Genomic DNA, 16,967 nt, shown 5'->3' on the forward strand with positions numbered 1-16,967 from the left:
TCTTCTTTATAGTATTCAGAAAGGAAAGAACTGGAAGTATATGTTCAGCATATGTGAACTACACAAAATATCTGCAGGCAGCTGATGCCCCAGTGATACTGTATTCTCAAGTTGCTTTCATAGGACATTTTCTCTTATATTTTTCAGATATTTCCATTAGTGATCCATCTTTCCGAAGTAACGAATCATCATGGATGTCATTTGCACCCTTTTATATTCGACATAAGACCCATATCAAAATGCAGTTTCAGCCTCTTTCTCCAGATGGTATTCTGTTTTACACTGCACAGCACTTGAGTTCTCAGTCAGGTAAGGAAACTCACAATTTGCTAGTATTATACACCCAGTTGCCTTCCTGAAAAAGCAGCTCAAGTCTTATGAGGAATGGCTGAGGGAACCGGGATTGTTCAGTCTGGAGGAGGGTTGGGGGAGACCTCATTGCTCTCTACAACTACCTGAAAGGAGGCTGTGGTGAGGTGGAAGTCGGCCTCTTCTCCTGTTAGCGATAGGTCTAAAGAGAATGTCTTGAAGTTGTGCCAGGGAAGGTTCAGGTTGGATTTTAGGAAAAGTTTCTTCTCTGAAAGAGTGGCCAGGCACTGGAATGGGCTGCTCAGGGAGATGGTGGAGTCACCGTCCTTGGGGGTGTTCAAGGAATGCTTAGATGTGCTACTGAGGGACGTGGTTTAGTGGAGCAGTATTGGTGGTAAGTGGATGGTCAGACTGGATGATCTTCGAGGTCTTTTCCAACCTTAGTGGTTCTATAAATCTGTGAAGTGATGCGGTTGTTCAGTCTCTGTAACTCATTGTGAATAATCATGTTCATGAGAACAAACACATGTAAGAATATTTTAGATGAGTCCAAAGCCAGCAAGGATCGAATGAAGTGATTCAACAAACTGTTTTCCCATGAAAAGCAATTGTAGCCAGATCTTCAACAGGTGTTTACTGGTACTGCTTCCATAGTTGTAGCGAACTCATAATTGGAGAGTTTGGCCCAGTATTTTATAACAAGCAAAACTAAAGCGATCAATCTGAAAATATACAAAAGTGAACTGTGAAAGAGCACGAAAGTTCATCAGAAGTTCAACTATTTCTTCTATAAGAAAAAAGTTTGCTGGTGCATTACACACACACACACACAAAAAAAAAAAAAAAAAAAAAAGAAAAAAAAAAAAGGAAAAAATTGAAGTTCTGCATTTTCCAGATATACAGAGTGAAAAAAAAAATTAAATAAATGATTTCCACTGTTTATAAACATCTCTTAAATTTTACTGAGCAAACATTCCTACAACTTCATGCTAAAAAAATGTAATTTGCCAACCAGTGAAAATCTATTTTAAAATCTGGTCTTTAAGATGTAAATTTTCTGCATATACTTTATTAATGTATCTCATCTTCATACTGCATTTATGTGATGTCTTGGACTTTTTTAAATAGAAGCATCACAAATCATTCATAATGTGATGTGAGAGCAAATGCTCCATTGTGTAAAGCAGATTGTTATGCCACAACAGGGCTTTGTGTGGTAAAAAAGCACGCAGCTATTGATCATATATTTTTTTTATTTCTTTTTTCAAGGCCCAGAGCCTTGAGGCAATTCAATAAACATCCTCAGATGTGCATATATATGAAACAGACATATACCCAATTTACCACCTTCTTATTCTATGCGCAGCTGTTTTAGCAGACTGCTATTAGGTAAGGTTGATAATATATCATAGAGTGCTGGCTTGTCTTGTTTCTATTACAACCATATACGGAGAAGCAGCCTTAAAGAAAAATAGACAGCACATCTGTAATACAAATACATTCATTTTCAAAGAACTCTGTCTTCTACAATGAATCTTTTATAATTCTATCACTTACAGGCCAAATTCTGAGAATCTCAGTGCATAGTTCTTTCCTGTGTAAACTAAATCATTACATGGGCCATGAAAAATAGATGAGAAAAAAAGGATCTCTCTCAAAAGAACCCTGGAATTGTCAGAGGTCATAGAAGCAGCTAGCGTATAAAGAAATTAAATGTCTCTTTGGCAGCATCAAAGAGAGAGCTCAGCCTGTTTAACTTGGGCCAAGAGTGGTTTAGCATCTGCATGCCCTCATTTTATTGCCCTTCAGGAATGTTTAGTTTGTGCAGAAGGGCATATTTTCTTAAAATCACTCTCTAGAACCATACAAGCATCATTTTAAAACAAAAATGTCTTCTGTTGTGTAATACACTTTCTTTACACATTTCCCACTCACTTTTTCACTGCCCCAAAGTTTTAAAAGATTTAGGAAAAGCTAATCGTGTGGCCCTTGATATTTGCCTTAATCTAATCCTGTCAAATCCAGAAAGAATTAGGCTGATGAAAGACTCAGAAGTATTCTTAGCAGCCAACAGATGTGAAGGAGCTTTCTGGTGGGGATTAGTTTACAGAGCACTTTATATAAATCCTTTTCTTCTGCGCAGTTATGTAAGATTTAATAAATCGATTGTCCAAACAGCAAGATCTTTTTCACAGTTTCTTAATAGGGAATAATTAGAACATTTTTCTTCCTTTTTTCTTTTTCTTCTCTTTCTTTCCTTTTATTTTCTTCTCTTTTTTTTTATTTTTTTCTTTTTCTTTTTTTTTCCCTTTTCCTTTCCTTTTCCTTGTTGTTTTCTCTTTTCTGTTTTGTTTTGGGTTTTTTTTTGTTGTTGTTTTTTTCCTCTTTTCCTCTTTCTTCTCTCTTTTCTCACTCAACAAAGTCTGTTTTGTAAAAGAAAGGAGCTCTGACTACGCACCTAATTTAGGAATGACAGTGAGTTGTAGCATGTCACAGTGACACAGAAGTGCACTGGCTTATTACTCAGTGTGAATAAGTACATTGCAAGAAACTGCAAGGGCATATTTTCATCAGAAAAATGCATTAATAGTTAAAGAACTAACCACCAGTTTCTCCTTGAAATATTCCCTTCTTTTTTTGCTCTTTTCAAAGAAAATTACACACGTTTCTAGAAAAGGGTGGACAGTGTCTTTACTCAGCGTATATGATATGTTCCTTTAACTTAATTTGTGCAGTTCTTAAGAAAGTTGTTCCAAAGTATAGCAAGATTTTAAATACCTAGTTGTTAATTATAAGATGGGAAGTGGGGAGAGCAGAGCAGGCAGGGCAAGGAAAAGGAAAAAAAGGAAAAAGTAAAGGTCCACAATAAATGAACTGTATGTGCATATTTTAGTTTGGAAACTTGCAGATAGGAAGACAAAGAGCATTTTCCCCTGCTTTGATTACTTGTTGTGTGCCAGCAAGGTAGACACGTGGGAGATGTAGATAGCTGTAATGTGCTGCTTCTGAGTGATATCTCCACAAATAATACAGCATTTGAAGTTCAGTAAAGTGTCAGTGAAGGCCAACCCACTTTACATTTTGGAAGTGCAATGTGTCCCATTTCTTCTAATGAAGGTGCAAGACCCCCATTTAATAGCTTTTAATTCATCTGGATGCCCAGCAGATACTTGAAGAATGTATAATTTAGTCCATTTACATGGAAACCACTCTGCATACTCAAAGGCCTTGGCACTCCAGGTAAAAAGCATTCATTTTTCAGTAAGTCATAGCACTACTAAAGCTTTATATTTGTTCATAAAAGTGAAATATGCTGCAGGCTGCCTGCACAACTCAAGGATCGAAGCCAGGGAGCTGGGAAGGTTTGTTCTGTGACGAGATGAGAAAGAACAGTTATGATGGGTGACTAAGAAGGAAGTCAGGTTAATAAACAGAATAGAGTGACTCACACTAAATTTAATACTCAACGTTTGCAACACTAGTGCTCTGTCTCCTTTTCTGAGGAATATGCCACCTACCTAATCTGAAAAAACTCAATTCCTGATATTTAAGGCATTTCAATTTAAGAACCTCAACTAAGAGAAAGCAAGTGCAGGTGTTTGATGTCTACATCATTTTCTAAGACATTTTTACAGTGCAAAACTCAATCATGCTATTGGACTAAAATCCTTTGAAAATAATTAGAATTGCTGGAATACAGAGAATAGTTTAGAAAAGTATCTTACAGTGGCTAAATTGGTTGTTGGTGCCCATATTTCTGTAGCCAACATAATTGCTGCTTTTTATCCAGTTTTAAGATGGTTTATATGGACTAAATTAGCAGTCTATGAAGCAGAATTATTAACTTGTTAATATGGTAGAACAGGATACATTGTTACTAGCAAGCTGTAGTGGAAATGCAAAGTCATAGCTTGAACCAGTGTATGAGCACTGGTGGGAAGGCAGGGCCTACCCAAAGGAGCTCAGGGGCATACATACAATGCTACTGAGTGACCAGAAGGGATAGATTCTGGCTCCACCCCTTTGCAGACTTCATGTAAGTGTTGGCAGTGGAACTAAGTGCACCTTGTTTTATGTCCCTACCTACCTGAGGTCTTCTAAGGGTAAGCAGATTTTCTTCCTTTTATTCTATGTCTGTGGTTGCTATGTTTGGGCTTATCCTCACTTGCTGTTTCCTAGGACTTTGCTCACCTGCTATAATTGCTGTGCTTTCCATCACATTGTAGAGTTACACAAGCAAAACAAAAAAAAGCAAGCAAATTGAGATTGCTCAACAAAGATGACTCATGCTAGCTGCTGAAATATGCTAGTGTGATAGGGGTGTGCAAATGAAACAGAAAAATCTCTTCATTAAGAACAGCATTTTTTAATTGTGAGGCTAAGAAGTTTAACTTACAAAGAGAAAATAACCCACTCCTTGTGGATGAATGAACATCACTGCATCTGAATGTTGTTGTGGATCTTATTTGTACCCATCTACTCTGGGATGGTGCTCCAATCAGAAGGTAGAATGTACTAATTGTCACAGACATTTTTAACTGAATCAAGAGATTAGCAGTCTTGGCTTGATACTTGTTCTCAGACTTGCATTATCCATGAAATGTGGCTCTGTACAGGGAGTATAATGTTTTTTCTAATATTCTGTAAAAGTTTATGTGTATGTGGAGTAATTCCTATAAAGGAATGTCTAGATGTTAAAGGCACTGTGCTATGATCATCACCAGGTTCAAGTTACAAGAGCTGCAGGAAGCTGCTGTAACCTGTCATCTGATGCCTAACTGGGTAAATGCATAGGTGGGGCGAAAGACAGGGTGTCCAACTTAACAAGCTCCTAAAGCCAACAAGAGTAAGAAGATGCAGAGTAAGCTGAAAACCATAAGAACTTCAACCTTGCTGAGGGGCAACTAGTAGCAGAGATTGCAGAAGGATGGGAATCATGCTCATCTCTTCTCTGTTCTTTGTACTTCTATTAAACTTCTTTCTACCCTCCCTCTTCTGCTTTTCCTTCCCTCCATTGCTCTTGGACTCACAGAGCTAGTGATCAGTAAAGGTTCCTGAAATAGGAGGCGGGAGAAGTGGGGTAAGAAACACTGTTACCTCAAATCACAACCACACATAGTGACATTCTTGCCTTCAATTAGAGGAAGCAAAGGTGAGGTAAAAGCAATACAAGTCACAGACTGAGGACAGCAAACAGAAATGCTGTATCAGAGATCTGAAGAAATAAAGACCACAGGTGTTCTGCAAGCATTTACTGGTGCTTTTGAGAACAGTACCCTCCAGATACTGATGAAGTACTGAGCTCACCGAAACCTCTGTTCCCAGCAAAAATGATGCTGTGGGGGCTTATGCTCAGTAACAAAGGAAGAAATGAAGTGTCAGATGTTTTAGGAGTCTTTGTAAAGAAGCCTAGATCTACAGTACAACAAAAACTCATCAGTGAGTTTCTGACAAACAAGGAGTCTGCAGAGAGATTTGCATCTCTCTATTGCTGAGACCCAAGACAGCTGCATGAAAAAGGTAGATGTCACTGGAATGAATTGAAAGGATGCTCTGGAAACTCCTTCAGCCTTAAAAACCATTGGGAAATCGTCTTTACTCTTAATGGAGTAACAACCCCTCATGTAAAAGCTCAGACTTAACTCTGTCAGCACACATTATTTTACAGTGAAGTATAGAAATAAATTCATATTCCCTAACTGATAAGAAAGGCTTTGCCTCATTCACTTACTTATGGAGCAGAATGGTAGGTTTTGAGTCACTGTGGGGAGGATGCCCCAAAAGAGGAGAGCTGAAAATACCACCTGTGATCCACTGCCCGTAGTCAGTCATCCCAGTGACCTCTGATGGTGCATTCAGTCCTTCTTGGAAATGCATCATCATTATTTGGTAGTGAATGCAGCTACTGAAGAGATCTTTGGTCAACACAGCTGTGCAGATTTAATCCTATCATCACACTTTGCACACTGAAATCCATTTGCATGCATATGGTGTCTCAGGGTGAGGCACTGTTAGCATGCATTCCTAATATACAGCCTTGACACTTTACTATGTAGATAAGTTTCCTGTTGTGACTAGATACTGCTTAGACATACTCCCCACTTAAGATAATGATATAGAGATAGACCTTGCTTGTCTAGATAGAGACTAGACAAGAAAAAGCACTGCCACCATCTGGGAGAGTTTAAAACCTTCCTGCGTGACTTTAACCTACTTATTTACAGATTTACTTACTTATATTAGAAGCTGAACATTTTTGTGATGCATTCAGAGTCTGTCATGAGAAGTCATGTAAGTAGATACTACTGTGGATAATCCAGATCTAGCAGCTGTAGCTGGACTAATTTATGTGAGACTTCTCATTAACTCCTAGTCTTAGCAAGTGGATGCTCAGGACAGAGTTCACCATGCTTCTGAGTGCTTGGATATTGGCAATGGAGCAGGCAAGACTTGAACATCTTCATGATGAAAGGCTGAAAATCAAAGTAATGAAGAAAAACTGATACCTGTTTTGGGTGTGCTTACTTCCTCTATGGAAAAGAGAAAATATCCACTTTAAAATGGAGCAGCTTTGGCCTTCATTCGTTTGGTGACAATTCTGAATTTGGCATTGCAAGAAAAAAGTGTTTTAAACCCACTTTCTTGCTTGAGGCAAGGCCTGCAACAAAAACCCCTTCCCTTTTTTGTTTAACTTTTTCATTTTGTTTTCCTAAACTGGGAAGATTATGTGACAAGGTATATCAGAACAGAACTGCAAGCTATAATTACCAAAAATTCTGTCCAGCATCCTGCATGTTATTTTAAGCTAAAGTTGAGCTCAAAAGAGCCTATTTCCAAAGAGGCAGATGTAAACTTATTGAGACAGATTACCTTACAGTTCCTTGCACACCCTCCAACAGGTTGTGAAAAGGCTTGAATGCACAGCAAAATGATGAATGTAAGTGCCTACCTTGGGAGATTCTGCATTTATTTATTTATTTATTTATTTTGGTGACAATACTAATAGAGATAAATGGTCAGACTAGAATAGATAAGCTGGAAGCAAAATTGTGTCTTGTCTTGTGTTTACTAGAAAGTAGGAACCAGCCCTGAAGTCGTCTTGGAAAAACTAGGGATGTCTTCACCTTCTTACTTAACAAAAGAAGCTTCCTCAGGTCTTTAGCCCCAGCTAGTGTTCTATGGGATGGGTTGGAATAATGCTTAACCTAAAACAGTGGCAACTACTTTGATTTGTGCTCTTCCATACTAAGATGGCTAAAAGGGGAAATTCAGTGGCCAGGATGCTTTCTATTCATTTAAAATGGCACAAGTGCACACAAACTTCAGCTGTGTGACTTATCCCTCTGAGATAGGGCAGATCAACAGTTCCCTTGCTGAAAATGCCAAATGTTTGAAGTGAAAAGTAACAAACTCAGACCCATAGTTTATCTCCAGGAAAACCTTATATTCCAGCCCAAAAATATTTTCAGCAATTCGTCCCTGAGCAGTACCTAAACTTCATGGAAAAATACTGAGCTGAACTTCGGGACCAGCATGCACATCATAAAGTTTGTACTAAAAGTGCTGTTATCCAAAGGCTAAGGTGACAAATCATCATCTGAAAAAGACAGAATGCAGCCTGAGGAGTAGCAAAGTGCCCTGAGAGCCTCAGACAGGCAGTATTAACTTTGTGCCAGAAGTAGTGTGGCTAACTTAAGCCTGTTGAAACTATGTAAACCACTGTCCTCTAATGTCATCTCAGACAGACCACTGTCACAGGTGCAAACCTATCCAAAATTTCCTTGTAGGCCAGGAGGTCTTGGAGAAGTTCCAGCTTCTCCAGCTCTTGATTACAAGACAGATGAGCAAACAGCAATGAACGTAAACTTCATTAATTTTATGAATGGATCCACCCTTAAGAATGTCGAATCTTTAAGCAAATTGTACTTCCCAAATCTGAAAAGCAATTCTTCGTTGGGAAACATTAGATAAAAAATTAACTTTTACTGATAACTACAAGGAGAGCAAGTATATTCTATTTTAATAAGCTTATTTATCAAAAGGCAAAACAAAACAAAAAACAAAAACAAAAAAATCCCCGAAAACTAAATTGTGAGAGCAAACATTTATAAGTTAAAAAAAGTGACTCTTTCAACTGCTGCTCTCTTCGGCCTCTCTATCATCTTTCCCTGTTGGAGACTCCGCCTGCCCTCCATTCCTTCTTTTCAGCTCCTGCTTCCTAAAATTCTCAGTTATTTTTCTTTATGCTTGTAATAGTTCAAAGCCTTTTATATTGCCTGCAAGGCCAAAAACACTTGTAGTATATGAAAAGACACTGCAGTCTAACACTTCCTGATATGGAGGCCTCCAGAAGAATGATGCTACGAGGCTACTGGAAATAAGTTATAGAATTGGGAAATGCAGGCACAAAAGCATCAGGATTGAGGCTTCTGGATGAGGAGCTAAGAGATCTGGTTTAGTAGCTTGTGGTAGCAATGGTAACAGGAGGATGGTTGGTCTTGATGTTCTTGTAGGTCTTTTCCAACCTTGTGATTCTATGATTCTAGGATTATTCTTCAGCATGCTGCCTATAAAATTTATTTCCTACTTTTTTCTACAGGTGACTTTCTATGTATATCATTAGTGAATGGATTTATACAGCTGCGCTACAATCTTGGAGACAAAACAATTGTCCTACAGGCTATTCAGAAGGTCCGTGCAGATGGGCAGACCTGGCATGTACTCAGAGTAGGAAGAGTTGGTAATGAAGGCTACCTGGATCTGGATGGCATCAACGTTACCCATACAGCCAGTGCTGGGATGAACATGCTGGACACACACACAGATTTTTATGTTGGAGGGGTTTCCTCTCTAAATCTTGTGAACTCAATGGCAACGGAAAATGAACCCATGGGTTTCAGTGGCTGCATAAGAGAAATTATTATAAATGACAAAGAATTGAAATTGACTGTGAAAGATCCCAAAGGTGGAGCTAATATTGGTGACTGTGATGGAACAGACTGTGGGTATTCAGTGTGCAAAAATAATGGAACATGTCAGGTTGGAAGCTTGGGGTTTTCTTGTTCCTGCCCACAAGGGTGGATAGGGAAGACATGCGAAGAGTCTGTTCACTGCTTGGAGAACAGATGTAGGTCTCAAGCTCTCTGCATTCCCCAGCCTGCTTTGCTTTCATACACCTGTCTATGTGCACTAGGCTGGTCAGGTAAGCACTGTGACAGCAAAATCAGCTTTTTTATAGCAAAGTTTGTTGGTAACTCCTACATCAAATATATAGATCCCCTTTATGGAAAGAGAGACCTCCAGTACAGCCGTATTTCATTAAACTTTACTACCAATCAAACTGAAGGCTTAATGGTGTGGCTGGGAAAAGCTGAAGATGAAGACAATGATTTCCTTGCCATTGGTCTTACCAAGGGAACGTTAAAAGTTGTGATTAATCTTGGAGAAAGAATCTCTGTTCCGATGATTCATAGCAAAGATTCCACCTGTACTGATGAAAGATGGCATTTTGTTACTGTAATTCAGAATCAAACTTGTATTAAGGTATATCTTGATGAGGAGCTAATTATTTTTGAAGATATCGATCCAGGCAGAAAATACACTGCTTTAAACTATGGAGGGATTTGTTATTTTGGTGGGTTTGAATTTGGCAGAAAAGTCCATACAGTCACCGCAGGGCTCTTCCAGAAGGAATTCATTGGTAAAATTAAAGATGTTGCACTCTTCCAAGATTCTAAAAAGATTCAGCTCATGAAAGGACAAGGTTATAATGTTCATAAAGGAGATCACAGAAATTAACTGAAGAACTAATTAAGATTCCTTAAAATTGATGCATTTCATTTTTGTACTGCCTCTTGTATTAGGCTGACAATGTAGGATTCGTAAACCAAAATAAGTAAATTTGTTCCTAATCGTTTTTCTGTTAACAATAGGTATTAGTAACATAGTTAAAATGTGGCCAGAATTTTTACTTCACTCCTAGGTGCTTATATATAATTTTAAGTATTTATTTTAAAATAATGAGGTCCAATTTTTTTAATTTTATTGTTTTTGTTATGTGGAAGATAGATAGTTTTGTGGACAGACAGATGTGAATCCAGTATTGTTTGTGGGTGAGGACAACTTAGCTGTTTTTCCAAAACTATGTTCTATTAGTAGCACAGCTTCTCTTTTCTAATGTTGCAGTTTTAAGATTAACATCTGATATTTTTAGTTGGAAAAAAAAAAAACAAAAAACATATATCTGGGTTTAAAAGTGCAAGTTTATAAAAATAACATTTGTAGTTACTTGCTAAGTCCACAAAGACTCTTTTCCAGGTGATGAATTTGCTCTCCCTACCTTCTGAGTTTCTATCCTTTACATATACATTTATATACAAAAGCAGAACTTAATACTGATTTCATGCTAAAATATTATGTTTAAAATCATTCTCTTTTAGAGACAAAAAAGTATTTTAATTACTGAGTATAAAAACAAGCTCATGTACACTATTGGCATAAAAACAGCCTAGTTTTTTTCCACCAGGGGTCTCCCAAATCTGACTACAGAATAATGTCTCAGCTGGAATGCGGGGCAGTGGCAGTCTGCCTACAAATAGCGTCTCTTACTAACAGCTTTAATAAAGTCAATCAACTGCTATGCTTTAACTATAAGCTTCTGGCCTTTATCCCTCTAAATGAGATTTTAAAATTTTACTACACAAATTCTTAACCACCACAAATTGAATTTTCATGACTACGTTTTTCATGAATTTATAATCTAAAAAGTAAATAGAGTCCTTCAATAAATAAAATGCAAAAGCTTTATTCCTTCCGAAAGAGATGTTATATTCTACACTTCAGTCACCAATAAAAACAAAGTTATATCTTAATCTGCTTAGACACAAGATTTGTGATGGCATTTATATTTCTCTTTGACTGCTGACTTGCTGTATAAATAAAACACGTAGAAACAATAGTGTTGTGGTTTGCTATCTTTTTCTTTTCTTTCTACTTTTTTAAATTTTACTATTGCTCAAAAGCACATGATCAACCATGGCTTTCTTACACGGAAATCTTCCCAGAAGTCTGCAGTTGGAACTGATCAAGAGCAAGAAACTATTTCTGATTTGTTTTTCTCCCTCCTACATAAAGCAGGTCAGGAATAGAGATGACAGGCACAGCAAAACCAGGTGAAACATGTCACTTTCCACATAAACACATGGCAAGGAATGTGTTGCTACCAGTTAAAGATGGCTCAGAGATGAGCTGAGGGGCAAGGTGATGGAGGTACCACAACATGTTTTAATTGGGATTTACAAACATCTCAGTGAGGTTCTTCCTATCCTTTTAAGCTGCTCTGAACCTCCGCGCAATCAGCCTGATACAGCAGAGCTTTCTCTATCCAACAAGTTAACGGCAACTCTCAGCCTATATGGCATTGGAGCTGGCTCCAGATTCTTCTCTTCATTTCTCTGAGAAGGCCCTTTTAAGGCCATGTGATGCTGGGGAAGGGAGCGTCTTCAGATTTATTCCGTTCACTCTGGGGTTCCTGATGTACTGCCAGTTCCCCATCAGCACACGCTGCTTTTCTGTGGTCCGAGCAGCGATTCAGCACACAGCGAGCAACAACCAGAGCACTCCTGACAGTACCAACATTAGAGCAGACTGACTGGAAGACACAGGGAAGGCAGCAACCCCTTATTCCTGCAGCAGTGGGATTTATTCCCATTACAGAGCTCAGATTCTAGGACCCAATTCTGTCAGATGTTTCTGCCTGTTAATTTAAAATCTTAATAAAACTCTCCCAGTCAAGATGTTCTCCTTCGGCTCTCCAAGGGGCAGGTAGTAAAGCACAAGCCAAATCTGGAAAATGTTTATGTATTGCTTCCAAACAAAATGTTTCTGGTAACTGTGACAGAAAGCATTCCCATCTCAGTTAATAGGGGCAATTTTCAGTGATAAGTAAGTTAAGTTTATTTTCAGAGCTCTTTTGGACAGGTCAAAAGGAAATCTTCACAAGCAGAGCTATTGATTTAAAAGTGATTCCAAAACCAAACATGGGTTTCAATACTTTTTTATATATTAAGAACCCTGATGTAAATGTTTATGCAACCAACATGCATATTAATGCCAAACTACTATAAAAATCATGGAATTAATTAATTCGGAAAAACTAGTATCATCCTTTTATCCCACTACACAATTTGACAACTACCACTTTGTTTACAAGAGGATTTCTTGCTTAAGAATCTTCTCAACTATGAGGCTGAGAAACATTTACTGAATAAAAGTCTGCCACCCCTTCATTTATTTGGTGCAAGGTTTTTATTTTAGTCAATTTGACTGTGAAGGTACTTAATTGTGAGATATTGAAAGGAAATTTTACTTTAAAATACATTAAACTTAGCAATTATTAGTGTGGTGTTAAATTTGAAAGATCTTCTCAGAAAGAAGAGGTTTTTCTACAGCAAAGTGCAAAATGCTATGTCCATAGAGAAGGTAATGTCCTCAAAGTAAAAAAAAAAACAAAAAAACAAAAACAAACAAAACAAACAAAAAAAACAACAGCAAAACAGAATACTGAAAAATATAACAATAAACCTCATTTTTGGTTTACATACTGGAATGTTTGTTTCTAACAGACTCAGCAAAATGATTGGTGTATTTGGGGAAGGGTAAGGGCAGGAGGATTCAGCTTAGCTTCTGGTTTTCTTTGTTGGCTTTTTGTTTTGCACTAGATGGCTGTCATTATTAGGAATCAATTCACTGCAAAGTCCCAATGCGACAAACATCCTCCTACCTTCGTTCCCTCTCTTTGCTCCCCCACAACTCAGAACAGCGTAGCCATGAAATGTAAAACAGATGCAGCATTCTACAACTTAGCCTGCTAGATTCTTTCAGCCTACAGTTTCAAACCTATGAAATCAAACACACACATTATGTGAGAAAGTTTTATCATTTTAGAATCAAAATATCCCTTAAAATATTTACATTTTACAGTAAAAAGGATAGCAAAACACAAAGTAATGTACAAGCTCAGGTATTCAAGTTTTTGAAGCATGGAAAATGGTGGGAAAAATGAATCAACTACTACAAAACATATTTCCAAGAACTTAGGTTAAAAATGCTTTCTCATTAAAACAAGTGCAGTTTAAAGCAATAACATTTGAGCAGCTCAGCCTTCCAATTTCTGGTCACAGACTGCTTTAGATGCTTAGGAAATACTTGAAAAAACAATGAAATACACTTGAATTACTTTATTGTACTACTGAATAATTTAAAAAACTCTTCACACCATCAAACATGTCATGTTTTGTTGTAGCATGTGTGGATTCTGAGGTTTTGCTGGAGTCCTTAAAAACAGTGCAATTTACAAAGAAGGTTATTGTATTAAAGTAATCTTTAGAATTATCTGAGCATCTTAAAACAGGAGAGAGCACAAATTACCAAAGGCAGCAACTATACTGCAGACATGACTAAAGCCAGCTTCATCAGCTAAGAAAATTTCTAAGCCTTTATTGCATATTAATAAAAGAAATCTTTAAAATTTTGAATATACAGCAATGTAAAATTTTAAAAAATATTAAACTCCTACTTCTAGCGATAGTTGGTATAATGAAGGAAAGGATGAGTATTGGTACACTGAGTGGTACCAAAACACAGACTTGTTTCTGCAAAACACCAAGACTGAATAAAAAAGATGGCACAATCCTAGCAGGCTGTTGGTTGGTTGTTGTTTTTTTTTTAATATAAAGTTTTATGACATAACTCAAACAGTTTACTTAAATAGGACTTTAAAAAGACTGCCTGCATCTTTTTACCTTTTGCTTTTAGATCTGTCACTGTGGTCCCTATGTCTGTCTCTGCTCTTTTCACTTTCTCGTTCTCTATGCTTCTCTTTACTTTTCTCCCTCTCCTTATCTTTTTCTTGAGCCTGCTCTTCAGCTTTGGGCTTCTCTGTCTTTTTTTCTGGATTTCTAGTCTCTCTGGGGCTTTTTCCATCAGCACCCCTGTCACTGTGAGGAAGTCGCAACCTTTCTTTGTCTCTATGTCCTTCCTCTCTACTCTTCCTCTCTCTCTCCTTTTCCTGGTTTCTGTCTCTGCGTCTATTTCTTTCAGAATCTTGTTCCCAGTATTTTTCATTGTTCCACTCTTTTTCATGTCTTTCTTTCTTTTGGTGGTGAGAGTCACTGTAAAATCTTTGTCTTTGTTGGTCATTTTTTCCTCTACTGAACCCTCTCTCCAAATGCTGCTCTTGTCTGCCCCAAGGATCACTATGGCGCCTTTCTGGTCTCCTACAGTCTTTACTCTGAAAAAAATTTTCTGGCCCCAGAAATCTTGACTGCTTTTGAGCCACTGGTAGCCCTTGTGCAACGGGTCCAGCATAGGGTGGTGGCTGACCAGATAAATGATCTACAGGTGGCCATGGCACCATTGGATTTTGAGGAAAGCCAAAGCCTGGAGGAGGAAGATGTTGAGGTGGTAAATGAGGAGGGAATCCAAACATAGGACTATTTTGTGGAGGGAAGTTAGGAGGTGTGGGAGCTTGAAACTGAAATCCAGGTGGATTAGATTTAGGATGCTGAAAATTCTGTTGTGGAAGTCTAACAGATGAGAAGCTGCCACTTGTTACAGGGCTTGGAACTTTGGAAATAAATTCAGAACAAGAATTTTCTGTTTCAAAATGAGATGAAGTTGCTGCTGGTCCTCTTCTAAACGAGTTCAGAGCCTCGATGTTTTGCATTGCATCTTCTTGTGACTGTTTGGTATCTTCTGCTTGAGATGCACACACGTTATCTGCTTTTGTTGCTGCAGAACTACACTGCATCTCATCCGTTTGTGCATCACTTGGATACAGGTTTAAGCCTATTTCACCAGCAGATTGTTTATTCTCTGGTTCCACTTGATCATTTCCTGAAACAACTTGTTGGTCTTCATTTTTACTAACATCCCCATCTTTGTTTTCTGAAGCGCTGGTCTGCTGGTTTCGTCCAGCTGCCTGTCGGGGGTCTCTTTTAAGATTAATAAATGGTGGTGATTTAGAGGTATTACCAGAAGTACCTTCAGCAGAGCTTACATTAGTGTTGTTCTCATTGCTTTTCCCTGCATTTGATGAAGAAAAGCTGGAATTTGTGGTCCTTCTAATTTCCTGTGTGACATTATCCTTGTCAGGTGTCTGCAGGTTTGAATCATTTTCTTTACTTTCTTCAGTTTCTTTATTCTGTGACTGAGCAGATAAATTTGCTATAAATGCTTCAGTGGTGACATCGGGAGGTTTTCCCTTAAGACTAAGTCCTAAAGTTCCAGAATTTCTTGTAGAACTTGAAGACCCTACAAGTGCTGCATCTGCAGGTACAAGAGTAGAACTAGTGAACTCTTGTGTATCATCTGAGCTAGCCTTTGTTTCACTAACTTCAGCAGTTACTTCATCAACTTCCATGTTTTCTTCTTTTAAGGTTGCTTGTTCATTTAATAAGGGTATGTCTTCACCAGAACTTGCTTCTGGTTTACTTTGTTCACATACCTGCCCTGTCGTACCCAAAAGGCTTTGAAGAATGTCATCCACTGGCAATGGTTTATTTGCTAGCTCCAAAGTAGAAGGCTGATTCTCCCACCCAACTAGAACACCAGGAAGAAATCGGAGAGGCTTTGGTGGTTCATGCTTGGTACTTTCCACCAACGGTTCAATAGCTGTGGGAACATCTTCTATATTGGATTGCTGAGGTTTATTTCTCTGCTTGTGCAGCACAGTTGTGAAAGAATTAAAAAAATCATTTTCCTCTTCTTCTTCTAGTGCCAATTCATTATGAGAGACTTCAGGTTTGCTTGGCTTGCTTTTCTTTTCTGGTGGCGCACTACTCAAGGTACTTTCAGAAACTTCATCCACAAAACTACTAGTAACACTTGTAACAGCAGAAATCTGTCTCTTCATTTTCTGGCGAATTATTAATCCCAGTAATAAATTTGGTCGATGAATTTCAATCCCTGCACAGAATTGTAAAAGCAATATATTAACTACTTGTGCTTTGGTTAATCAGTTTTAACAGAAATAAACCACATGCGCTTATAATGTGCTATAGAAATTCTTCATCTTAAGACATTTGAGTTTTCCATCATACCTCCTAGAACATCCAAATACGAAATACAAGACTGTTATATAGGGTACTTAGTTTTAAAAGTTAAACATCATGTTAATCTAAGAGTTGCTCTTTACAGTGATGGCGAAACACAAGAGGAAAAATAATGTTAATAAAACACTGGCACCAACAAGTCCCATAATCAAACTGAGTTAGACAGATTTCTTCGAAGGTTTATCCATGAGTGACTTTCTAAAGTGCTTTCATCATTGCAGGTAGGCACTGTGTTTCAAGATATACTACTATCTCTCTCTTCACTATGCATTTTGTTCTGTCTAAACTAGGCTCTCGCAAAGAGAATTAGGAGTTATAGCTAATCCTGTCTTAGTTTCCATCCCATATAAAATGAAATAATTCTTTTTTTTTTTTTTTTTTTTTTTTTTTTTTTAAAAAATAACCAAAATAAATTGACACAATAAATAAGACTTATACAGCAGCTGGGAGTCACTTATGGAAAAGTTAATAGATTTCAAGTAATGAAAAATACTGTTTTAAAGTTAGGAGTATCAATTTGGAACTCAGTGAGATTACTATTATAGG

At 37.7% G+C, this 16,967-nt stretch overlaps 2 protein-coding genes across 15 annotated transcripts in view; one reads left to right on the top strand and one right to left on the bottom strand.

Annotated features, from left to right (window-relative positions):
- Window positions 1-11,264, top strand: part of EYS (EGF-like photoreceptor maintenance factor) — a 779,301-nt gene extending 768,037 nt beyond the window's left edge. For both annotated transcript variants that reach the window (XM_085543820.1, XM_085543821.1), the window contains 2 exons: window positions 148-309; window positions 8,909-11,264. In XM_085543820.1, coding sequence (XP_085399946.1) covers window positions 148-309; window positions 8,909-10,107 — 1,361 coding nt within the window. In that variant the 3' untranslated portion in view covers window positions 10,108-11,264. The remainder of the gene's footprint in view (window positions 1-147; window positions 310-8,908) is intronic.
- The window catches only part of PHF3 (PHD finger protein 3), a 45,976-nt gene continuing 40,106 nt past the window's right edge, over window positions 11,098-16,967 (bottom strand). For 12 of the 13 annotated variants that reach the window (XM_015859157.3, XM_015859156.2, XM_015859153.2 and 9 more), the window contains one exon: window positions 11,098-16,275. In XM_015859157.3, the coding sequence (XP_015714643.1) occupies window positions 14,108-16,275 (2,168 nt within the window). In that variant the 3' untranslated portion in view covers window positions 11,098-14,107. The remainder of the gene's footprint in view (window positions 16,276-16,967) is intronic. The other variant, XR_014944885.1, reaches the window with a different exon arrangement.

This window comes from Coturnix japonica, chromosome 3 (assembly GCF_054131305.1).
Source record: "Coturnix japonica strain WE chromosome 3, WE-NBRP24, whole genome shotgun sequence".
Taxonomy (NCBI): domain Eukaryota; kingdom Metazoa; phylum Chordata; class Aves; order Galliformes; family Phasianidae; genus Coturnix; species Coturnix japonica.